The sequence below is a fragment of the Stenella coeruleoalba genome (genome assembly GCF_951394435.1).
Source record: "Stenella coeruleoalba genome assembly, chromosome: 1".
Taxonomy (NCBI): Eukaryota; Metazoa; Chordata; class Mammalia; order Artiodactyla; family Delphinidae; genus Stenella; species Stenella coeruleoalba.
In genome coordinates this window covers 174,029,824-174,055,065 of record NC_137169.1, presented here as the reverse complement: position 1 = coordinate 174,055,065, position 25,242 = coordinate 174,029,824, and the positions used below count along the sequence as shown (strand labels likewise).

The following is a 25,242-nucleotide window of genomic DNA, read 5'->3' as shown; positions in this document are numbered from 1 at the left end:
AGATAATGCTTTTGTCCTTTGATGGCTCCCAAGATAGGCATTAGCAATGATTCTTGAATTAAATTACTGTAGATGTTTGGTGATCTACATTCTTGTTAAGCCACATTGAAAGTCCTTTAAATTCTAAAGGAGCCGCTTGAAGGCAGGGATGGCAGTTGGATAAATTATTTCATGTTGTCTGTGGCTGCTTTCCCACTACAATGGCAGAGTTGAGTAGTTGTGATAGAGACTCTTAGATCCACAAAGCCAAAAATATTTATTGTCTAGCCCTTTCTGAAGTCTTATTTGAACTTATTGTGCTCTTCATCCTAACTATGTGACTTTTCAACCTAAATACAATATGTACCATAGCTGAAGTGTGTTTTACATTATGCCATTTTTAATGAGGTAGTCATGAGATTTACTTCATAAAATACTCCCCATTGTTAATATAAAGATTTAAAAACTGACCTTCTATGTTCTGATAGCAAGACTTCATGCATTTTGGGTTGCTTTAGAATCTTAACTTTCTCCTCTAGGTCAGCCTTACAATCAGTTGGCTATCTTAGCTTCTTCCAAAGGAGACCATCTGACCACAATTTTCTACTACTGCAGAAGCATTGCTGTGAAGTTCCCTTTCCCAGCTGCCTCTACTAATCTACAAAAAGCACTTTCTAAAGCACTGGAAAGGTAGGGTTGACTTTTCCAAGAGGACTTTGTAACCTGGTAGCCTTCACCCCTCAAATTTGGGCATGTAAGAAATAATGGCCAGTTACCTATGCTTCTCTTCTTTTAGGTTTGCCTAATTTCTAAACATATACATTACAATAGTTTTGCATGTAGTCATCACTGAATTTCAACCAGTCAGCCTCTGATTTGTTCCCAGCGGAGGAGTACAGGCTGCTGAGTACTGACTCATCTGAGTGTGTTGCAGTTGAAAAGTCAGTCAGTTGCCGAATCCTCTCCTTGAGTCACAGGTGCTCAAATAATGTGTTTTTGCAAATCGAAGTCTCCTGTAAGAGGTTTTAGCCATTTTGTTGCTTAAGATTCATGGAAGTTTTTCTTTCGTTTCAGCCGGGATGAGGTGAAAACCAAATGGGGTGTTTCTGACTTCATCAAAGCCTTTATTAAGTTCCATGGTCATGTGTACCTGAGTAAGAGCTTGGAAAAGTTGAGCCCTCTTCGAGAGAAATTGGAAGAACAGTTTAAGGTTAGATTTTTTTAAATAGAGAATTTTTTGTCTTGTCTAAATGAGGAAGCGTAAGATTTGGAGGAGGCTTACTCCCACTTTTTATGTCATTACTTAATTGCAAACTGTTGATAAAAACTAAATTTAAAGCATGTGAAATTCTTGCATACAGCATTCCTTCAGTTTAAACTGAGGTGCTGTCTATATAAAGAAATACAGCAGCAGTGTTTTCACTAAGTAGCTGAAAATATCATTTGGCAGAAAATATCATAGTGGGAAAAAACAGTTTTTCCTCCTTCCTTCTCAGACCAAGCACCTTTCTTTTCTCAGTTTTGGAAGTCCTACATTTGATGGTTTCTGTATTTAGATATGATTCTGTTACCTACTTCATAGATAGTAATCCCATTCTGCAAACCGAGCGCGTTGTTCTCATTGTGCTTTGATCTGTCAGAGTTTGTGGTTGATTGAAGGAATGTAATGAGAGTTTCATTCAGCAAGAATATGTTGTACTAATTTGTATAAGGAGATAAAATTAAGTAACCTTTGTTCTATTTATATATATGAAAATAATTTTTTACTAGTATATTAAATTGGCAGTTTAAATGTAGTATAATTTACATAATATTGGAGGAGTCAAAATTAAGTATTAGTATTAATTTTATTTTTAGTTCATTTATTCAACAAATATTTGACTAGTATGTATCAGTCACTGTTTTAGTCACTAGAATCAACAGTAAACAAGACAGTCTCAAAGAACATTTTATATTTCTTGGTTACTTCTGAGTATCTATACACTTGGGGAATTGTCTGTAACTACTTTACAGTTTTATAAGTATTATAAAAGTTTCACATTCCAGAGATTGTTGAACTTAGACAGTTGAGATAATAAATTAGCCAAATATAGTCAGTGTGAAATAGTTTTTACAGATAGTCATTTTTAGCTGATACTTTTTAGTGTAAGAGATCATACTAAATAACTATAATAGACATAGTTTGTTTTAAAATAAGCTTCTAGAGTCCCCTTCTGTTCTTTGCCTCTCTTAGTGACCTATTTAAATTTAGCCCATGATTTATAGAGTTGGGTACATGAAAGAAACAACCAACTTTTTAAAGCCCTAGGCTGTTCAGCCTAGAAAGAACAAACAAGGCTAAATAGTTTCATTATAAGTTTTCAGTTCTATGAAGGATTATTTTAAAATAACACAGCTTTGTCTTCCTGAGGTCAGAAATAAAATCTTAAAATTTAAATAGACTGTAGGGGGTTACTGAGGGGGTCTCTCTTTCGAGAGATTAAGAGTCGGATTGACAGCCATCTTTCTTGAATGGTTTAGATGCCGTCCCATTAACTAGCAGGGAGTTGGACCAGATGACGTTTTGATCTTGCTTCCAGCTCTTGTTCTGTGAAAGATATACTCCCTAAATGGGGAGGAAGGGGGGACCTACCTTAGTGAGATCTTCTCTATGTAAGTTATTCTCGTATAGAATCTAGTCAATTTTGTATTTGGTTCAACCTCAAATACTAATACTCTCTTCAGATATATTTCTGAATGTGAAGTTCTGGTGGGTGTATGTGGGCAGTTGCTAAAATACACTTTGAAATATCATTCCAACACTCTGAAGTTAAACATAGTATGAGGCAGATCTATTTTAAACCTCACCCAGTACTGAAATGTCAGAAGAAAGTTGTTGGAGTGAAATTTTAGCATAGTTGAGTAAGTATTTCTAAAGCCTTTATAGATAATTAGTATTATCCACATGTAAACATCAGTGTATCTGTCTAACTAGCAAGTCTTTAGCTACTAAGCAGAAACGTGTACCAACTTGAGATTCGTTGAAGGACTTAAGGCCTGGGATTTAGGAATTGAGATACAAGGCTTTTTCTGTCTGTTAAATGTGTGCTGTTTCTTAATGGTATTTAGTTCAGTATATTCCTCAACTGCTGTTGAAAGTGTCTTTGAGGAACAATAAGTCAGTTCCGGTTTGATTTTGTTCCCAGGGAACTCCTTGTTTACTAAAATACAATCCAAATGTTAATGAAATTACAACTGAATAATTACATATTTACTTCTAAAGGTCTGGGTTATTCCTTCACTAAGTGTTTGAGTACCTAATGTCTACTGTGTACTTTTCTGAAGCTCTTAGAGATATACAGGGGAGAACAAGACAAAGTCTGTGTGTTCATGAACTTACATTATCATTTGCTAGTACTAGGCTGCACTCATATGCTTTAATGTTTCTGTGCGTACACTAGAAAATTTTTTTTAAAGGGCTAGGATTTGTTCGATAGGACATCACCTTCTAAAATAAATGCCAGTGGATTTATAGATACAAGGGATACATTGCTATAAACTATACTTACAGGAAAAAATGCTTTTTGAAAAATACAAATTAATATTCTCATGCCAATATTATGCATTTCTGTAAACGATCAGCTTGATCTATAAGGTTTGTAGACATTGAAGGAGAAGTTTTGTGGGAGAACTCTGGAGAAGAGATAGCATTTCAGGACATTCGGAGTAGAGGAGAGGAAAGAAAAATGGTCAATATCTTTAGAAAAGGAGTGAGCATTCTTGATGTATATACTGGAAAGGCAGATGACGAGGAAACAGAGAGATGATAGGGAGAACAGAGTTAAAGAAAAGTAGAATTTTATTGTTTTCCAATGATAACGTGAAAGGTCTTATTAGTAGAATTATAGAACTTATTCTGGATATTTCAGATTCTTTAACTATGTAAAAAAAAAAACCTCAGAATAAGCTAAGCAAAGGCAGCTGTAAATTTCTGAGATGGTAGGATCTCTTGTCACTGCTGGTAGAACTGTAAGTAGTTTTCTATTTCCCACCATAAGGCTAGTGACAGTGAATCGCCCACTTTCTCCAAAAATTTTCCCTGGGGAGGGAGAGTACTTGGCTATGCTAAAGTGTAGGGCAAAGCCAGGTATTATCTCTAATAGCTATCAACTTCGTTAGGAACTTGTGTTTGAAAAATATTTTATATGGGAGTAATCTAAATTTCTGTAGATATTAAGGTAGAAGGGTGATGAAGTTAAGGCTAACTGAGAGCATGTAGGTGAATTTTTCCATATAGTGCTTATTATCAGGTCACTGTGAACACCTAGTTATTAAGTAAAAGAAATTTGATTATGAAGAACATGCTTTTCTAATAGGGGAAAATGTAAGTGTAATAATTTGTTGAAGCACCTATAACACTTGTTAATGATTGCTTTAGTTTACCATTTACCCTGTGTTCCAGATATGTTCTTGCTGTCTCTCTCATTTATAAATAAGTTTCTTTTGGGACTTCCCTGGTGGCCCAGTGGTTAAGAATCCGCCTTCCAATGCAGGGGACGTGGGTTCAACCCCTGGTTGGGGAACTAAGATCCCACATGCCTCAGGGCAGCTAAGCGCACGTGCTGCAACTACTGAGTCTGTACATTGTGGAGCCTGCGCACCACAACTAGAGAGAAGCCTGCACGCTGTGACAAAAGATCCCGCATGCTGCAACTAAGACCTGACAGGGCCAAAAATTAAATAAATAAAAACATATTAAAAATAAATAAGTTTCTTTAAATGTGTCAAGCCTTTGAAAGAGTAAATCTTATGACAAATTTTTTAAGTCACCTATTATGTGCCAAGAGTTCAAAACATATTTTTTGAGTCTTTTTATTTGAAATTTTGATTTTCACTCTGTGCACCTACTTTCTAGTCATTGGTCCCAGTTTAATATTTTAGTATGTTTGCATCTCTTATAAAACAGCTTCTAATGGATTAAGATGTATAAATTTATTGATAGTCCCCTAAAATGTTTGTCTCAGATCATATTAAAAAAATATACAGGGACTTGCCTGGTGGCGCAGTGGTTAAGAGTCCACCTGCCAATACGGGGGACACAGGTTTGAGCCCTGGTCTGGGAAGATCCCACATGCTGTGGAGCAACTAAGCCCATGCGCCACAACTACTGAGCCCATGTGACACAACTACTGAAGCCCTCACGCCTAGAGCCCGTGCTCTGCAACAAGAGAAGCCACCACAATGGGAAACCCATGCACTACAATGAAGAGTAGCCCCCACTCACCGCAACTAGAGAAAGTCCATGCGCAGCAATGAAGACCCAATACAGCCATAAATAAATAAATAAATGTATTTTTTAAAATTATAAAATATATATGTATAGTTTCTCATGGAAAAAAGTATTGTTTAAAAAAAAAACAGCTCAAACAGCTCTGTGGTGTCTGGGTTTAATCCTTTCAAGGCAAAAAGTCAACATGAGAAACATCAGACCATGTCAGACTCAATTAAAATACTCATCTATAAATGTTACCTTTGTGGCTTTAAATGCAGACTGCCAGTTTAATTCTTGTGTCAAAGATGGCTTCTGTTCTTGATAATATATTCAGTATTCCTGTCTTCTTTTACAGAGGCTGCTATTCCAAAAAGCTTTCAACTCTCAGCAGTTAGTTCACGTCACTGTCATTAACCTGTTTCAACTTCATCACCTTCGTGACTTTAGCAATGAAACGGAACAGCATAGTTATAGCCAAGATGAGCAGCTGTGTTGGACACAGTTGCTGGCCCTCTTTAGTGAGTATTAAATCATTTAACTTTCTGTGCCATCTTCTTTGGAAAGCATGATCTTAGGCATTTTTATCATTATAACAAAGCATTAGTAACATTAAAAAGTGTCCTACATTTCTTAATATCGAATCAGGAGGCCTAAACCCTAAGTTCTGTCCTTTTATCTGCTGACACCCCCTCATCAACTGTATCTATAACATTTTTAACATAGGAAAGAAAATGGCTTTTTAGAGAGAAGCTGTAAGATATTTTAAGTATTAAGTAGGATACAGCAGGAGGCTCATAATAATATTTTAATTCGGACTGGTACACAATTTCAAATATCTTATGCTCTCTGAACACATTTTTTCTTTCAGTGTCTTTTCTTGGCATCCTGTGCAAGTGTCCTCTCCAGAACAAGTCTCAGGAGGAATCCTACAATGCCTATCCCCTACCTGCAGTCAAGGTCTCCATGGACTGGCTGAGACTCAGACCCAGGGTCTTTCAGGAGGCAGTGGTGGATGAAAGACAGTAGTAAGTGTCTCAGAGTTTCATGTTAGCTTGTGTGCTTTGTTTGTTTGATATTCAGATATGTAGAAACTGCCTTCTAAAACAGTATTGGAATAATGGAAGACTTTGTATTTTCCACCTACTCTCTAGAAATTGAACTGAAGACTTCTTTGTATGCTTTTTATTTATTTGTTTGAATTCTTCATGTGAGGCACAATCTTAAGGATTTCTGACTCCCTGTGTGCTCCCCCTGTCCCTGGTTGCCATCCTGGGGAAAAGGCATTTTTCACATTTCAAAATGAAATAGAAATAAAACCAGTTTGTTTCTTATTCATTATAATATGCCCCAATTTTATGCTTAGGAGTTGAAGGGAAGAGATTTTTACTTCTTCCATTCTTTTCTGTACATAAGCTGTTTGTTGCCTTTTAGTAACACCCGATTTGAGTTATATTTGTTTTAAGCATAGAAGATTGGAAGTTATTTTGGCTCTTACTATTTTCTCTGTAATTTCTACTCAGAATAATTCTGACAGTTCTTAGGAACTATTCATTTTACAGTGACAAATGAAAGCTTTCAGTGTACCTTTGATTATAGGAATAAATATTTCCAGTAAGGCTTTGCAGTGAGTGGGAAGTTCCTCCCCTGCATATATGTTTTTTCCCCTGCATATTTTGATGGTGGATATTAGGAGAGTCTCTGAAATATCTGCTTTGTGGCCCAGTATCTACACATTGACCAAGGTCACAACCTAGAAAATGTCCAAGCCACGTTTAAGACCCTGTGATCCCTCTTACTGCATACTTCTCTTTCCTCTTTTCCCCTCAAACCTAACTTTAAGCACCTTCATTTTTGACATTGTCATGAATAGAGTTTAGCAACATAGTACAGCATACTACACATCTCCTTTCTGTGCCAGTGTAGGTATTAGTAAGTCATACATATTTTTAGGCATTGCTTTCTTGCACCGGGTTTTCATTTCTCTACCAGAGGTATACATTTTTCCTTCCCGTGTGTACTTTAGAACTTGTGTTTGGTTCAGTAACTTATATCAGTAATGCTGTGAAAGAAGCTTTGATATTTTTATTCAGTTTTTTGTTCCTATACAGTGATCTTTTAGGCCCATTCTCTGCCTTCCCATTTCTTTCTTTTTTTTTTTTCCCTTTCTCTTCTTAATTTTATTTTGGCCATGCCACACAGCTTACAGGATCTCAGTTCCCTGACCAGGGACTGAACCCGGGCCATGCGCCGGGTCCTAACCACTAGACCACCAGGGAACTCCCGGTGCATTCCCATTTCTTATTGTTGCAAAGGATATTCAGCCAGAAGGAATAGGTGTTCACAAACATTTTTCCTTTTTCTTCCCTATCACTTTCTCTTCCCCATTCCTTCTCTTAGATTTGTTGGAATCTTTAGAATTATGGCCTTGCAGGTATTTCATCCTGTCTTAAATTATGTTACTACTCATTTTAGGCTAGTGTGGGGTATTTCTCTAAAACTGAAGATTTTCCTTATATGTCTGATATATCAAGGTGAATAATCTTCATTTATATCTTTTAAATGATGAAAAAAACAATTCCTCTTTGTGAACTCAAAGTTTTATATATATTCAAATAACCTTCAGTTTCTTGCTTTTGGGCCTTTACAATTTCTAGAACTTGTTTTCCTCTGTACTTTTTTTGAGAGCATGTTATCTTAAACTAACAAATGCATGAAATAGTGATGTATTTTTTTCCTTTGTAGAAAGCAAAGTTAGACTTAAGTAACCCACAGTGGGGTAAAGCAATATATCATTAAATCATTTCTCACACTCTTTTTCTGTAATCTGTTTCTTGAGATCTCATATTTGTTGCATAAAGACATTGTTGTTCTAGTCTAACATTCTTTTTTGGGTTATTAACCTTCTTTTTCAACTGTCTCGTAATTCGTTACGTCCCCAAAGACTTGTAGCAGACATTTATTCTTAAGTGTTTATTTCCTTATATATTTTTTCTATATTATTCATTTATATATTTTTAAGCAGCATATTCCCATATTTCAAAGTGTAAAACTGTCAGAAATAGTTGTCAGCTTCCAGGTTTTTTCTGTGATGTGGTGATGTACATCCAATTTCTCTCTCCTGGGCAACTCACCTTGGGCTTTCTTTTTTTAAAACACACTTTTCACCAACATTGGTTGTTAAATATTTCAAGAAAACCTTAATGAGAACCTTCAGTAGATCGTGATTATTTTTAATATTTTAACTAAATATTAAGAATATTTTTTAATATTTTGCAAACTTTGGCAAAAATTTTGTATTAGGAAACAGAGGTAAGGATATTACAGCAATGTGTGGATTTTGTTGTATCATAAAAAGGCATAGTCATCACTTTGAACAGAGAATGTGATTTGACTATGATGTAACCACACCCCCATCACAGATTAAAAACTAGTAATAGGTTCCACAACTGATAATGTATGTGAAAACTATAAAAACATAATGTGCTATTTCTCTGGTCAAAGTTTTCTCAGTAAATATCAATGTTTAAAACTGACAAATTAATTTTGCTAATTGTTAAATTAGGAGCCTGGGAAACGATCTGCAGTAGTAGGTCTCTATCATAGAAATTTGGCCCTTTTGGTGTATCTTATCTAGACACATTTGGAAATATGTTTTAGGAAATCATACAGCCTTTAAAATGCTGAAGCAAGGGAAAAATACATAGTCACGGTCCTATAGGTAACACTTTCATGGCTTATTAGTGTTCTGGTTTTTCATGCAAAAATAAAGTCTGAACTATCTGTTTAATTTACAGCATTTGGCCTTGGCTGATTTCTCTTCTGAATAGTTTCCATCCCCATGAAGAGGATCTTTCAAGTACTAATGGTAAGGGCTACCTTAACCTGTGTCGCTGACATTGTTCTCCATCACTAATAGTGGGCTTAACGCCAGAGAAAAACAGGGTTTTGTTCTTAAGTGTTTGACTTTAAATGTAGTAACTCAGAAGTGACTTTGAGCTCTATATTGATTAAGTGGGTGGAAATAGAGGTAATGTTCTTCCAGTTCTCTCAGCAGCTTATTCTCCTGTTTAGCTACATTTGCATAGGAGTCCAGAGAGTGTAGTACCTTCAGATTCTTTCCATCTTCCTTTCCTCCTCACTCTTAGCAGTTTTTTTTAAGGAACTAATGTGAACAACATTATTCTTTCAAAGTAATACTTGCGTATCATAGAACATTTGGGACATACAAACACAACACAAGTCACCCTTAATTCTCTCATACAGAGATACTCTCTGTACTATTCACATGATAGTGTATTTTCTTTGAGGTTTTTACTTATGTGTACATACACACAACCTGCATGTGATTGATATCAGGTACAACTTTGTACCTGCTTTATAATTTAACGCTACATTGTTAGCCTTTTCCTTTGTCATTTAAACATTTTGGAACATGATTTTTACAGGCTGCTTAATATTCCGTCCTGTGGCTCTGATAATTTATTTTATCATTGTCCATTTGCTTAAAAAATTTCCCCATTATAAATAATCCTGCACTGAACAATCCGTAGTTGACTCCTTTCTGATTATTTTTCTTCCATTACATCAGTGCCCCTCAAGCATCATATTTGCAAATGAATCACCTGGGATCTTGTTAAAATGCAGTTTATGACTCAGTAGGTTTAGGATAATGCCCAAGATTCTGTATTTCTTACAAGCTCCCAAGTGTTGTCAATGTTGGTATTCAATACTTTGAGTTAACAAGGAGATAACCTAAACATTGTGATTAATGGATCCGAGGCTTTGAATCTTTAAGGCTGCTGGGGGAAAAAAGTACATTGTACCCATCCTCCTCAGCAATGAGTAGTAGGTGAGTATTAGGACAATGTCTAGGGCCCAAAGGCAACATGCAGGGGTTTGACAGGTAAGTTATTCTATCAAGATTACTATAAAGAAGAGCAGAGAACTATGAGCATTATAGTTTCTTTCTGTCTAAAAAATACTCTTTTTTTTTTAAATTTAAGAAGTAATATCCTGCTGAATGACAATATTTTAATTAAGATATTTACAAATCTTGTTTTCTGCCCTTCTGTAGCTACACCACTTCCAGAGGAGTTTGAGTTACAAGGATTCTTGGCTTTGAGACCTTCTTTCAGGTAGATGGCTTTTATCACTGTTTACCTAGCGTATTAAAAAGCTTCCTAATCAACTTCCCTATATTGTCCATTCTACTCTGCTTCAGCAATTATATGTTTAAAGTACAGGCTTGATGATGTCCCATTACTAATACAAAAACTTCAATTTACCCATCCTCAGTTGTTATAATATCTTTTTTAGCTTAATGTCCAAATGCTTAGTTTTTCAGTCATATTTCCTGCCACTTTCACCTTCCTCCCCTCCAATACTTACACATATTATACATACACTATGTCCTGTACTTGAATAGCTTTGTATATTTATTCCTCCAAAACTTTGTTCATGCTATGCCTAGAACATTCCCACTTCCTCGTTTGCCCTTCCCTTACCAACCTGTTAGCACTTAACCATACCTCTCCAAGGTCCAGCTCAGGTATCACTTAACTCTGTGAAACCTTTTCAAAGCTTATCGGAAGAAACTAACCCTTCTTTATTATGCTTCTCTTATTCTTTGTTTAGCTTTTATTTCTTCAGATTAAATCATAATTATTTGTTCCTTAAGGTAGGGACTATTTCTCATTTATCTTTGTATCCTTAGTATCTGACCTACTGCCTAGCAATTCTTAGATGCTGCTTCTTTTTTTTTTTTTTTTAAAGATAGCTTAATGAGAAATCTGAAAAATCCTTATTTTTTAGGTTGACTTACCTTTCTAACATCAGTTAGTTCTTTGCCCTATGTACTTTATGAAATGTATACATTTTTTCTGATTTAGATTGGGCCACCTTAAAGTGGATAGATTACTACTATTTGTTAGAATAGGCATTTCAGAGACCCTTAGCATTGCCATGGTCATTTGAAGTAAGTTACTTACCATGCAAGGTTAGTGTTAATGAAAACTTTATTCTTAGGATAAAAGAATCTTTCCCAATAAAAGATGGTGATTTATTTGAGCTCCTCTGTGAGAAAGTGAAATATAAGTAAAAATATCACATTAATATAGTGAATTTTGCATATTGTCTTTTCTACTTTGCTTCATTGTATTTACAGTCTTTGGGAGCGTAAATAAATTCAAACAAATGCAGTTGCTTACATTAAATAGCTAACCTGTATGGAAAAATCTGAAGCCATTGCAGTTCATTAGGTTTAATTTTCTATAATTTGCTTATATCAATTTTAGGAACTTGGATTTTTCCAAAGGCCACCAGGGTATTACAGGAGACAAAGAGGGTCAGCAAAGACAAATACGACAGCAGCGCTTGATCTCTATAGGCAAATGGATCGCAGATAATCAGCCAAGGTATTCCTCATCGGATATACACACAGCCCCACATGAGTTTTAGACTTGGTGTAATGCTATTGATTGTAAACTCTTAAGTCAAAGTGTTGGTAACACAGCATCAAACTATGACCCTAGTGATCATACGTATCTCTTTATTTAACCTCTGTTCTCTCATTACACTGCCTATTTTAGAGGAGTTTGCCTTGTCGCCACTGTTTATCATGAGCTTTTTCTCCAATTTATAAACATCTATATAAATCTAACTAAATTGTATGTTCACAGTTATGGTGATTTGTATTGACAGGGGCATGGTGGTCAGTTTCAGTCAAGACAGACCAGGATGGTGCTAGTTAAATATAAAGCAGGTATGGTAGTTGGTGTAATAGACAGGGCATAGGTTTTAGAGTCAGATAGATTTGAATTCAGTGTCCAGTTCTGCCACTTCCCCAGGTGTGTGTCCTTAGGATCACTGTGGTTGATTATAACCTTTCCAAAGTCAGTAACTGTTTCATATTCATTTTTGTATTCAGGTTCATATTATACTGTAAGCCACTCACATGGTTGCATATTTGAATAAACATAATACCTCTGAGCTTCAGTTTTCACACCTATAAAACAGGAATTATAGCTACTTCAAGGGCCTAGTCTAGTGTCTTGTGCTTAAAACATGCTGAGTAAATGTAGCTGTACTTATTAGAGAACATTAAACGTGTGGTGGTGATGTTCAGTGGGATAATGAGAATCTGAGTTTACATAACTGCTTTTTATGTTACCTGAATCCACACCGTTATACCGTGCTGTTTCCCACATTTTAAGGCTGTGGGACCCATACACAGTTCAGTTGTTATTGTCTTTTAGATTTGTGTTTTTCATATATGGATTTATTTTTACTTTTTTAGGCTGATTCAGTGTGAAAATGAGGTAGGGAAATTGTTGTTTATCACAGAAATCCCAGAGTTAATACTGGAAGAGCCCAGTGAAGCCAAAGAGAACCTCATTCTGCAAGAAACAACCATCATAGAGTCACTGGCTGTGGATGGGAACCCAGGACTGAAATCAGTGCTGTCTACAGGCCGAAATCTAAGCAACAACTGTGACACAGGAGAGAAACCAGTGGTCACCTTCAAAGAGAACATTAAGCCACGAGAAGTGAACAGAGACCAAGGAAGAAGTTTTCCTCCCAAAGAGGTGAGAAGGGACTATAGCAAAGGAATAACTGTAACTAAGAATGATGGAAAGAAGGACAACAACAAGAGGAAAACAGAAACCAAGAAATGCACCTTAGAAAAGTTACAGGAAACAGGAAAGCAGAATGTGGCAGTGCAGGTAAGCTGTATTTGAACTATAAAGCAGGTAGAGGAAGGCTCACACAAAAGGCAAGATTTTTCATTTTGTTCCTAAAGCCTTGAGAATTGACTATTCTGGAAGCTTCAATGCATTCTTAGAAGGCTGCATAGTAAGGTCATGTAAAGAACTATGGTAGATGGGTACTCCACCAACTCTCAGGAATTGTAATGTGAGTGAAAAAAATCTCAACCTGATTTTTGTCAGTTCTCTCCAGTTTAAGTGGCTGGGAATAACCAGTTGCAGAGCTATCAGTTTCACAAAGAATTACATTTTCTTTGGAAGGTATAATTGTGATTTATTAATGCTATAGTGGAAAATTTGGGGTCTTTTATAGATCCCATAGAACCAAGTATATTAAGGCTTACACGGTGGTTTTTTGTTTTTTGTTTTTCAGATTCACTATACAAAATAAAATATATTCTTGGGGAAAGATGAGGCTATTTTCCTTGACATTTATACCGGCCCCAGCTAGTAGCATTATATAACCTCAGTGTTATCCTGGCTCATGGGAATTTGTAAAGCAAGAACCCAAGTCTCTTGCTGGGAAAGGATAAACACTGCTCAGTTATTTGTGACTTTTCTTTTAAATATACACGCACGCACACACACACACGCCCCTTTCCAGGGAGATACAGATGATTTCATATAAACAAAAGGGTCTTTACTCTGTGCTGGTTTTATTAACACCGCTAATGTTTGTAGCCATTTGATTATTAACACATTTTGCCAAATGTATTTATTTACAGTAGGCATGAGGAATCTTACAGTTTTGAAGTCTGCTTGCAAATAAACATCACCTGCAGGGCATTTCCCTTACAGTTTTTTGCAGGGAAAGGGAGAAATAAGAACATAGTAGTTCTGTTTTAAGGTTAATAATAGGGAAAGAAACAGAAAAACATGGTAGAAATTGAGAAAAGGCACAGAGAAAGTGAGAGGTGTTGGGGAAAGGCAAGGAAGAAAACAAAAGAATTATAAGGCTGCAGGACCAGTGTTTTAGGGATAAAGAGTTCAGCATTTCCTGCCTGCTCTGGCTCTATCCTCTGAAACTGCCTCCCCAAAAGGTCCAGACGGAAAATAAAATCTCTTTTCTGGTCTCATCCTTTTAAAATCTGACTATTGATGATTAAAGAAAACCTGACAGTAGTCAATATATCACCGCCCTCTGTACCTCATCCTGAGTTTTCTATAAATGCTACCTATTTTTACTCACTTTACTCACCTTTACATTACTTGAGCAGTGCATATGGCATCTACTTCTCTCCAGCTCCATCTGTAGGATCTCAGGCCTGTTTCTTACTGCTGAAAGTATCCTTATTTATTCTGGGGGTGGTAGGGTTGCAGGGTGGAGGGTGGATGCCTGACTGATACCCTTAAAGCTGCCCAGATGAAGTTAAACTGAGGGCCAAAAGTGTCTCATCTGTGGATTAGTGGTCATTATTCATTCATAATTCATGTACATTAAGAGAATACAGGGCCATGGGGCCCATAACAGTGGCTTAAGATTATAGGCAGCTTTTTAAACCTGTTGGCATCAGGTGTCTCGTTTGTAAAAGAAATGAATTCTCAGGTCTTTTCTGTATTTCGTACTTTTATGATATTGTGAAAGCAAAATAATTAGACAAGTAAAACTAAGCCCTTATAACTTTTTTTGGCAATTAAATAATTTGACTTTCCCATTTTTAATTTAGGTGAAGTGAAATATCTGCAGCATATACTTTTTTTGGCGGGGGGGACATAGTAGGATTTTAAATACTTTCTGAGAGTAGGTGCTTCTTTCTGACATGTTTGAGTTTCAGATTATTATAGATAGTTTTGCTTCTGGTTGGTCATAGGTAAAATCCCAGACAGAATTAAGAAGGACTCCAGTGTCTGAAGCCAGGAAAACACCTGTAACTCAAGCTCCAAGTCAAGCAAGTAACTCCCAGTTCATCCCCATTCATCACCCTGGAGCCTTTCCTCCTCTTCCCAGCCGGCCAGGTAAAAATATATGTTTTGTAGTTTCTTCTGCTGAATTCCATCTGTGTAGGAGTTTCTGTTAACCCACTGAGAAATTTTAGACTCTGAGTGACATTACTAAACCATAATGTTAAAAGGTATAAGGGAGTTAGTTCTCTTTTCCCTAATGTTTATGAAATTGTTTTTTGAGCCATTTCTCTGTAGTTTATGTACAAGTGTATGCTTGTTATTATGAAGGAATTCCTGTCACTAACCATGGCATCTAAAAAACTGCCTTTAGGATTCTCCAGTTACCTCCGTGGATAGAAGTAGCAGCCAATAGTCTATATTTAATTCTTGAAATCAGGTTAAAGATTGACACTTGATCAGTCTTACTTGACGGTTGGTCCCTGTCTTTTATAATTTATTAGAAGACCTCTTCTCCACCCCAGCCCAAAATGACTATACTATTTTTTGTCTTTCTTTTGCTAAGTTTCCTTAGAACTAAAGCTATGTTCTTCTGTTTTGAAGGGTTCCCGCCCCCAACCTATGTTATCCCCCCTCCTGTGGCATTTTCTATGGGCTCAGGTTACACCTTCCCAGCTGGTGTTTCTGTCCCGGGAACCTTTCTTCAGCCTACAGCTCACTCTCCAGCAGGAAACCAGGTGCAAGCTGGGAAACAGTCCCACATTCCTTACAGCCAGCAACGGCCCTCTGGACCAGGGCCGATGAACCAGGGACCTCAACAACCACAGCCACCTTCCCAGCAACCCCTTACATCTTTACCAGCTCAGCCAACAGCACAGTCTACAAGCCAGTTGCAGGTTCAGGCTCTAGCTCAGCAGCAACAATCCCCTACAAAAGCTGTGCCGGCTTTGGGGAAAAGCCCTCCTCACCACTCTGGATTCCAGCAGGTAATTCACAGTTGTGTGTACTGTCCAGCTGAAGTAAGGAGAGGGGAAGGTTGAAATTATTCTGTGTTTGGTTAATTAAAAATACTAGTTAGGCCTTCAGCTACTTCTTGCTTAGACTTGTAATGATTATGGGAACACGTAAGTCTTCTCTTTGCTGTTTAGGAAAGTTCAGGTGTTCTCCCTTTTACTTTTGTAAAGGACAATAGATCTTAAGTACCATTCTTTGCTGCTACTACTTATGAGCTTTATAGAAAAGGATTTTCTGTAAATAATTTCCTGTATTTGAACCTCAACTACAGAAGGGAAATAGTATCGTAATCTTGATGAGGTGTTAATGATACCAGTCTTAAATAATTTGTCATCCCACACCACTTGAAGCAGAAGGAGAAATGTGTGCGCGCCCACCCACACTCACACCCTCATTTATTAAACCTCTTAAATAATGGAACTGAAAGAGAACATGAGTTCAGTGCCCTTAATCTGTTCCCAGAAAGCTCTGTGTATTGAAAAACTTAGAGTAAACAAAACTGCATTGTCTAGAGTTTTGTTGGTGGTAAAATCTCTCAGATTCATTCTGTGATTCCTGAGTACTGAGTGTAAGTAACATTGCATTTTATCCTCATCTTGGTGACAGGCGTCTCTTTTTTAGTATCAACAGGCAGATGCCTCCAAACAGCTGTGGAATCCCCCTCAGGTTCAAGGCCCATTAGGGAAAATCATGCCTGTGAAACAGCCCTACTACCTTCAAACCCAAGACCCCATAAAACTGTTTGAGCCGTCATTGCAACCTCCTGTAATGCAGCAGCAGCCTCTAGAGAAAAAAATGAAGCCTTTTCCCATGGAGCCATATAACCATAATTCCTCAGAAGTCAAGATCCCAGAATTCTACTGGGATTCTTCCTACAGCATGGCTGATAGCAGAGCTGTAATGGCACAGCAAGCCAACATGGACCGCAGGGGCAAACGGTCACCGGGAGTCTTCCGTCCAGAGCAGGATCCTGTGCCCAGGATGCCATTTGAGGTGTGTGTCCTTTCCTGTCACCAGGGCACTTCAGAGTTAGGTCTGGGGATGCATGTCCTTTAAATTTCTCAAGTAGATGTTTATAAAGGTCACTCTGCTTCATTAGTGCTGCAGAATGCTGCTGAGTAAATGGGTGCAGCTTTTGGTCTCCTCTTTACAATTGCATAGTATGCTTGATTTGGGGGAGCTGAAGAATTCTGTTCCTGATTTTGACCTGTGATGGTCTGGCAGAGAAATCATGTGCAGAAATCTCTAACACAGCATGTTAGAGAATTCTGAGACAAAGCTCCTCTCAGTTGGGCTGAATCATCTAAGTTTAAAAATAGGTTTATTGCATATTTAAACAAATTGTTTTCTGAGAGGAACAAAGCCAGTTATCTTTGATAGTGGAGTTCCCTGTACTTGCGCTTTTTATTCATGAGAAACGGGTATGTTTTTGTAACTTTTAAGAAAGCTGTTTCTCTGTTTGTTAGCACAAGATAGGCTAATCACTTTGCTCCGTTGCATTGTTTTACTCGCTTCCCACATTAACCTTTTATGTTCTGCTCTGTCACTACTTTTGCTTCTTTCTGTTGTTTCGATCTTTCTCTACCATTGTCCTCGTGTCACTTTGCTTTGGTGTTTCAGAGCCTTTTCCTCTTTGCATAATACTGTCTCACTATTCATTACTTCTTCCTCCTTGACTTTAGCTGCCTTCATCCCCCCTAATCATGCCACTACTCCTTTGTGCTTTTGTCATCCCTTATTGCATCTCACTGTGATCCTTTCTGTCACTAGGACCCCAAGGGCTCCCCTCTACTTCCTCCGGACCTGTTAAAGAGTCTGGCTGCCTTGGAGGAAGAGGAAGAGCTGATTTTTTCTAACCCTCCTGATCTTTACCCAGCTCTGCTGGGGCCTCTCGCCTCTCTTCCTGGACGAAGCCTCTTTGTATGTATTTTACATAATTCTTCTTGCTCTAACCTCAGCTTCTTTTCTGAGATTTTGTAGTACTTGGAATAGGTGGTTTCTTCTTTCTAGGGCTTTCCTTTTTTATAGAAATTTAAAACTTACTTCCTGATTGCCCAAACTAACCTTCAAATGGTAGTAGAACATAGCAAAACATGTCTGATTCCATAGTTTCCCCAAATCTTACAGCTTTGTTACCTGTTATCCAGAAAGCATCCTGCAGGGCTGGTCACACACAGGATGTGATGCTGGCCAGTTAACTTACTTTTCAGGTATCATTTCCACCTGGACCCAGGAATTTTAGGTGTCATTTAATCTTGTTTAGGAGCAGTGAGATTTTTCCTCATGTATTCAAAATATGAAATGAAATAATGTTCTAGATGTTTTACTGAATAAAAAAATTCTAGATTGATTTTACCGAACAGTATGTGGTTCTTTTCTGTTTGGTTAACTAAGAGCCCTGATCTAAATTCAGAGCCAGATTCTAAACAGAATGAGTGAAAATGAAAAGGCCTCTATTTATAAACATAGTTGGAGTACCATAAATGAGTGAACACAGAGATAAATAACTAGAATGACATAAAATAAAGTCTAAGAATTGATTAGTGGTATCTTTTAAAAATAACCTTCTGTAACCCAGTGTGCATTTCAAAGAATACCATTGTTTAGATATTTTACTAAGGTGGGGGGACTGTAAGAAAGATGTATGCTATGAGGTCTTTCCCCCACTCCCTTCATGCCATCTTAATAAGACATAAAACAATTCTTGAGTTCCACTTTCTCGCTGTTTCTTTCCCATAAACACGGGGTAAGAAGACATTCGTAAGATTAAAGTGCATTGATTTTAGTATTAGGAGAACTGAAAGCTGCTTAATGGCTCTCGTGACACACTGCCATCCCTGGCACTTGAAGTTCCCTTAAGAATTTTCCTGAGTGAGTGGCCACAGAGACCTCTCACTTCCCCCACTAAAGTTAGCAGAAATAAAAGATCCCCTAGACACTTGAACAGTCGTAGTGCAATGGCAGTGCCTAGAGGTTGTTGAATGTCCAGATACTAAACTGTTGCCTCTGTGTGTTTGCCTTTCTTGCTGCTTTTTTTTTGCTGGGGTGGCTTGAGGGACAGGCAGGGGAGCACGTCTCTGTACACTAGTTTCCTAATCTCTTAGTTCCTGTTGTGCTTGCCCCTTCCGTCGGAAATGAAGCTGATGGTGGAACAAGCGGAGGGGGGCCTTTTAGTGGATTTTTTTTCATGTTTAAAAAAACCTTACGGTAGCCCTTCTTATGTTTAGCATCGTTAATGATGTGTGTGAAAGTACCTTGCATGCAGCAGGTGTTTAATAAATGCTTTGTTGACCAACAATTCAGTGACAGTGAGCATCAGAGATTCAGCTTTTTTTTCCCTAGTAACTTTCTCAGGGCCAATAAATGTAAGCTTGACTTCAGCAACTATTTTGATATATACCACAAATAGAGTTGTTAGGAACCATGCTAACAAAACCAGTTGTCAAATGGATTTAAAGGCTTTTTAAAAGTCATTAATGTCAGTGTTTTAAAAATTTAGGGAGAAAACAGTGCCAGATCAGTTCCCCTTCTTGTTTTGAGAGTATTTTAAATGCAACTGTTGACAAAGGGATTCCTGAGGTTCTTGCCTAGTGAACACTCCAAACTGCCAGTTTCCAGGGTCCCTGCCAGGATCTCTGTGCCAGATTAGAGGTGCTGATCAGGAGGGCTCTGTCTCACCTGTGACAACTGGCACTTATCTGGTGTCATGGTATTCACGGATTTGAATTTATATCTTCTAAGCTTTAAATTGTACAAGATAGGTGAGTACAAGTATGCTTAAATTGTGGTCTTTTGGTTGGATGGTATCTTAATATTAAGAAAATGGAAGGCATAATTTAACTACCTTTTTTTCCGGGACTGTGAAGAAATCCTTATTGGAGAAGCCCTCGGAGCTCATGTCACATTCATCCTCTTTCCTGTCGCTCACCGGATTCTCTCTCAATCAGGTGCGTAAACAGTGAAGCATCCTGCTTTGTGCTTTTATTGTGGGCTAGTATTTTCTTTCCCGTTCTATTTCAATACGTCTGTTTTTCTCTTTCCTTTCTCTTCCATATATTGGTGTTTTCCAGGTATTTGATTTTATTCCCCACCCCCCTTTGATTAGGGTACACTAGAGACTTGTATAAGTTTGAATTGTTTAACTTCTCATTAGTGTTAAAGTCTCTGGGGCTCTGTTGTTCAGCAAGTAAATTATTCATACTTTCTAACCCAGGTGGTTTACATAGAGCAAAATAAAGGGTGAGGGAAAATAAAAGGCAAATGAATTAAACGGGAGAACTGAAAGAAACAGAAGTAAAAGCCTCAAAAGTTTGTCTTGCAAAGAAAGGCTTAAGATAAGCATCCATGAGCACGAACACTGCATTTTCTTAAATCTCTTTCTCTGGCGTGAGTTTGTTAACTTGGTGGTCATTGTCTTTCAGGAAAGATACCCAAATAACAGTGTGTTCAATGAGGTATATGGGAAAAACCTGACAACCAGCTCTAAAGCAGAACTTAATCCCTCAATGGCCCCCCAGGAAACATCATTGTACTCCCTTTTTGAAGGGACTCCATGGTCTCCATCACTTCCTGCCAGTTCAGGTATTGACTAGTCTTTAAATTATAGACCTTGCATTTCCTGTACACTCAAGTTGATTAAGAGATAGTATGATTGTGTCTTGGTGGTTTTTGTTTGTATCTTGTTGTTGTTATTTGTTTGTTTTTAAAGTAACTTCTGAAGGAAAATAGGAAAAAAAGCCTGATGCACTGGTTCATATGATAAATGACACTAAAAAGCTGTTTTACATCCTCAGTAATGAACAGAGTTGTAAGGGAGAAAAAATACGAGTTTTATCTTAAGGTTTGCAGCTGTTTTTTAGTTTTATTTGTAGATATTCGTTCTTTGCAGGAAAAGTTGCACTTTTAAAAATACAGAGTTAATAGTAATTTTTAAGGTTAGGCAATTCTGTTCTGATAGAGAAGAGCAGTTATACTTATCTGAAAGAGGCACACCAAAAGAATGCATTTATTTGACAAAACTGTGTACTGTTTTAGTTGTAAGGCAAGGAGTGTGCCTTAGGCATGCACAGCAGGACAGGCGAGTGCATTTGGCAGGATCCCTTTTGGGGCCTTTATTTGCCTCTCCTGAAACCCTGTGATTATTGTTAACAGAATTTAAGTGATCAGACCTACAGGAAACTTTCATTCTTGGCATGTTTGTGAAACATCTTTGTTCAATGTCCTGCGTTGCTATTATTTCATAGATCATTCAACACCAGCCAGCCAGTCTCCTCATTCCTCCAACCCAAGCAGCCTGCCAAGCTCGCCTCCGACACACAACCACAATTCTGTCCCATTCTCCAATTTTGGACCCATTGGGACTCCGGATAACAGGGATAGGAGGACGGCAGATCGGTGGAAAACTGATAAGCCAGGTGAGATCCAGACTTCATTGCTTAGCGAAAGTGAAAGAACTTACTCTACCCTTCCCTAGCTTTTGGCATTTGGCAATGGTAGAACAACGTCTTGAATTCTTCTTATCTCTTCATTCCTAGCCATGGGTGGGTTTGGCATTGATTATCTCTCAGCAACATCATCCTCTGAGAGCAGTTGGCATCAGGCCAGTACTTCAAGTGGCTCCTGGACAGGCCATGGCCCATCCATGGAGGATTCTTCTGCTGTCCTCATGGAAAGCCTAAAGGTGAGTGGATCAGGAACAAGAACCGCAAGAGATGTCTCTGCTTTCATTCACATAAACGGCTAATCTTATTCCTGAGGCCCTTAGGATTGATTCATAGCACATATCTAGCAAAGTCCTAGAAGCATGGTCTGCCTTATAAGATTCTTGAATAGGACTTTTTTTTTTTAATTTGTGAATTCACTAGTGATAAAGCAGTATCCTCAGGGGGACAGACATGAAGGTTTTAGTTGGATTCTAAGATTAAGAAAATCCGGACTCACCTTGGAATATTTCATTTAAGCCTTTTCTAAACAAGTCAGAGAAGGGCATCTAATTTCAGAAATGTTTTGTTTGCCTGAAACCTTTCTGGTAAATGCTCTGGTCTCACATGGAGCTGAGTTTTAGCAAAAAGACTTTATGTAAAACATACTTTCACCTTTTCTGGTTTAAAATGGTCTTAATGGGAACTAACCTGTCTTGAAGACCTGGTCTTACAACAAGTTTTTGTAATAGCTGGGGTTTTTTAGGGTTTGGGAATCTTGGGGCATACATGCCTTTATGTTTGGCTGGGATTGAAAAACAAATCCCTTAAAGACAACCAGGCATTTGACCTCTGCTGACAAGCTCTGGGCTGTTTTTCAGTCTATCTGGTCCAGTTCCATGATGCATCCTGGACCTTCCGCTTTGGAGCAGCTGTTAATGCAGCAGAAGCAGAAACAGCAGCGGGGACAAGGCACCATGAACCCTCCACACTGAGGCCAGAGTGGCAACCCTGGGAATGAAGGCTCCATAAACCATGGCATGTTGGGTTTGCAGGACTGGCCCACACAGTCCCCTGCAGGTGGCAGCCCTCTTTTCTGTTTCTCGCTGTTGAGAGGGTGTAAGTGTTCCACCAGCCCGCTGAGTGTGCACGAAATGTCTGCAGTGCAGCAAAAAGAAAAAACCATCAGGAACTCTCCGTCCCCCCGGGGCCTTCCGGAGGGAGAGAGGAACTGCTGTTTGTCTCACTCAGTTACCTGATATCACCGCCTTTCACCTTCTCCATCGTGCATGTCCCCAGCCACATGGGAAGTGAAAGCTGAGAAGGGAAGGCAGATGGGAGAAGCCAATGGGAACGTCTCAGTCCTTTTTTTCCTCTTTGGGGAGTAAAATAGGAATCCATTAATGATTGCTTTGCTGACTGAGAATAGTTGAAATTATTCCTGAACATCTTTTATTATTGTTATTACTCTCAGTAGTAAGATATCACATTGAATTCTTCCATACACGGATGTGCTTCTTCTAGTCAGTGTGTAGCAAAGAAAGCCCCATGCACTGCTCCTGTGAGAGGTTGGTGGTGACAGGATGGGGAAACTGACCTCTTCAGCCAGTGGAAATGTTCCATAAGGGAGAGGACAAGGCCTCAACTTTCACTCAGAAGGTTCTGGTGGGCCCTCCTCTGGCCTGGAGACTCCAGCAGGAAATGCCCTTCACTCTGTAGGTGCTTGAGCCCCAATCGAGGATGCAGCGTGGGTGGTGGTGCTGGGCTGGACTTGCAGACAAACTGCTGTAGGATTTTAAATTAACGTTTTTGATTCCTGTACATTTTACGGTAGCAAAGCAGGCAGTCCCACAGAAGGCAGGCTAGTCCATTCATGGCCTGACGCATTTTAATAGGTAGAAGCTTTCAGTGTGGTTATTTTTTGTTTGGTTGGTTTTTGTGCCCCCATCCTACTTACCACCCACCTCCTCCTGTCCCTACCTCCACCCCTTTTCTACCCTGTGCTGTGTGCTAGTAATCGTTATTATTCCTAACATGCACAACATCTCGCCAACAAGCAACAGCATGGGGTCCAGCAGCTGGGGCCCGAAAGACAGTCTGAAGAAGAAGGAAGCAGCAGCAGCGGCGTCTGCACAGCCCACCGAGGGGCCAGGCCCCTGCCCGGCTGCAGTCTCCCAGCCTCCACTTTCAGAGTGAAATTCAAGGCAACGCGGACACGTGTGCATCACGCAGAGAAGAAAACACAAGGAAGTCCATTCTGGAAAAGGCGAAAGGAAGGAAAATAAACTTTTATTTGATATTTATTAGAAGGAAAGAGGACTGAAAATTTTCTTGTGTAGAAACAGAAGGACAGCATTACTGATAGTCATTTCCTGGAAAAGTAATATTTTAAGGGGAAATTATGGAAACAATCTAAATGTCCAATTGCTGTGCTAGTGGTAGGGTTTATTTTCTGGGAGAGCTCTCCTTTGTGTGTGTGTGTGTGTGTGTGAGAGTGTGCGTGTGTGCGCGCACATGCCCGTCTGCTCCCCCAGAGGGGAGGGGTGATGCGTGTCAGTGTGTGGAGCTAGCGTGGGACTTAAGAGCTGGAAAACAGCTGCAGAGCAAAGCACATCCAGGAGCCCCAGTCATCACTGGAGTCTGGGCAACCCCAGCAATGAAAAGGGGTGAGATTCATGCTCATTGCTCTTCCGAGACAGTGGTTGGAGTCCTGTATGCTTAGATTACTGCTCTTTTAGTTTGACATGGTGTTTGGGGTTTTTTCTGTTTTGTTTTATTTTTTTGAAAGGTCCCAAAGGGTGAAGTCCCCCACCCAATGGCAATATGAAACCTTTTGTGCTTCTCTCCAGCCCCTTCCCCGTGTCCACCTTTCTCCCTTTCCCTCCGTCCCAAGCCTCCTTCCCTGCTGCCTTTACCCACTCTGTGTGTTTGAGCTCTTCATTCAGGCAGCTGCAACATTCCAGTGTTTGAACTGTCACGGATTCTTGCGCCCTTGACAAGCTCACCAGGTTCACCGTCTCGGTCCCACGTAGTGCCCACGTCCCATCTACAGCCCCATTTCTGCATGAGAATTTGGTGTTTGGAATGTTTTCTGACTCTTGGGGCGGGGTTCCTCGCCTTATCATCCTCAGTGTGGAGTAATGAGGAGGGAGAGGAGAATCTTCATCAGAAACTGGTTTTGTGTAGTAAACTTTCTTTTGTGTTTATTTTTTTGTTTTTGTTTTTGTTTTTGTTTTTTGTTTTGGTCTGTCTGTGCAAGACCTGCAGCTGCTGAATTCAGCTTTGCCTTTAATTAAACCATGTTCTCTCCAACCAGATCTGTGTATAGACTGTTTCTTTTTTATCCTAAAAGAAAATCCAACTTAAAAAACAAAAACTTAAACTACTTACAAGTCATCTAGGGGAAAGCAAAGAAGGTCAAAAATCAAATATGCTTCAGGGTTATTTTTGCTTTTAGTAAGGTTCCTAACCAATATGCAGGATTATGGAAAGGGATGGGTAGAAAGAAACTGTCAATTCTTTTAACAGCTCAGCATTTTTATCCTTATTGTCACCCTTAATAAAGCAACTCAGAGATAGTTTATCCTTTTGGCCCAGTAAACTCACTAAGTGTGATGAGCAGCAACAGTAATTGGTGTTCTTTGCTTTGGTGTTGTATTTCTTCAAGTTGTGTCTCATATTTCCAGTGGTAGCCTGCTGGGCCTTTGCATGTGCCAGAAGCCAGCACCGCAGCTCACCAGTGTGTGTGTGCACGCCCAGCAGCTGCCCTTTCACCTTGATGTGGATTCAGTCTACACTTCACTTCCTAACTGTGCTGTTCACACACACCTACACACTTGAAAAATTGTTAACAAAGCCACATGTATTCTACAAAAGGAAGTGGGGGGATCAAGGCCAGGTCTTTAGTATTTATGGAAAACTCTCACCCAAGTTAACCCTGAAAAACTGGGCCATTTGGTTAAATGATAACCAG

The 25,242-nt window shown here is 38.8% G+C and overlaps 1 protein-coding gene across 11 annotated transcripts in view; it reads left to right on the top strand.

Moving 5' to 3' along the window:
* The window catches only part of SMG7 (SMG7 nonsense mediated mRNA decay factor), a 69,233-nt gene extending 46,705 nt beyond the window's left edge, over window positions 1-22,528 (top strand). For 5 of the 11 annotated variants that reach the window (XM_079900270.1, XM_079900269.1, XM_079900263.1 and 2 more), the window contains 17 exons: window positions 519-669; window positions 1,054-1,189; window positions 5,586-5,748; window positions 6,099-6,255; window positions 9,025-9,095; window positions 10,305-10,365; window positions 11,524-11,643; window positions 12,525-12,951; window positions 14,805-14,949; window positions 15,439-15,821; window positions 16,471-16,842; window positions 17,620-17,769; window positions 19,716-19,796; window positions 20,271-20,430; window positions 21,093-21,263; window positions 21,384-21,529; window positions 22,151-22,528. In XM_079900270.1, coding sequence (XP_079756396.1) covers window positions 519-669; window positions 1,054-1,189; window positions 5,586-5,748; window positions 6,099-6,255; window positions 9,025-9,095; window positions 10,305-10,365; window positions 11,524-11,643; window positions 12,525-12,951; window positions 14,805-14,949; window positions 15,439-15,821; window positions 16,471-16,842; window positions 17,620-17,769; window positions 19,716-19,796; window positions 20,271-20,430; window positions 21,093-21,263; window positions 21,384-21,529; window positions 22,151-22,264 — 3,008 coding nt within the window. In that variant the 3' untranslated portion in view covers window positions 22,265-22,528. The remainder of the gene's footprint in view (window positions 1-518; window positions 670-1,053; window positions 1,190-5,585; window positions 5,749-6,098; window positions 6,256-9,024; window positions 9,096-10,304; window positions 10,366-11,523; window positions 11,644-12,524; window positions 12,952-14,804; window positions 14,950-15,438; window positions 15,822-16,470; window positions 16,843-17,619; window positions 17,770-19,715; window positions 19,797-20,270; window positions 20,431-21,092; window positions 21,264-21,383; window positions 21,530-22,150) is intronic. The other 6 variants (XM_079900273.1, XM_079900271.1, XM_079900264.1 and 3 more) reach the window with 4 other exon arrangements.
* The last annotated feature ends 2,714 nt before the right edge of the window (window positions 22,529-25,242 follow it).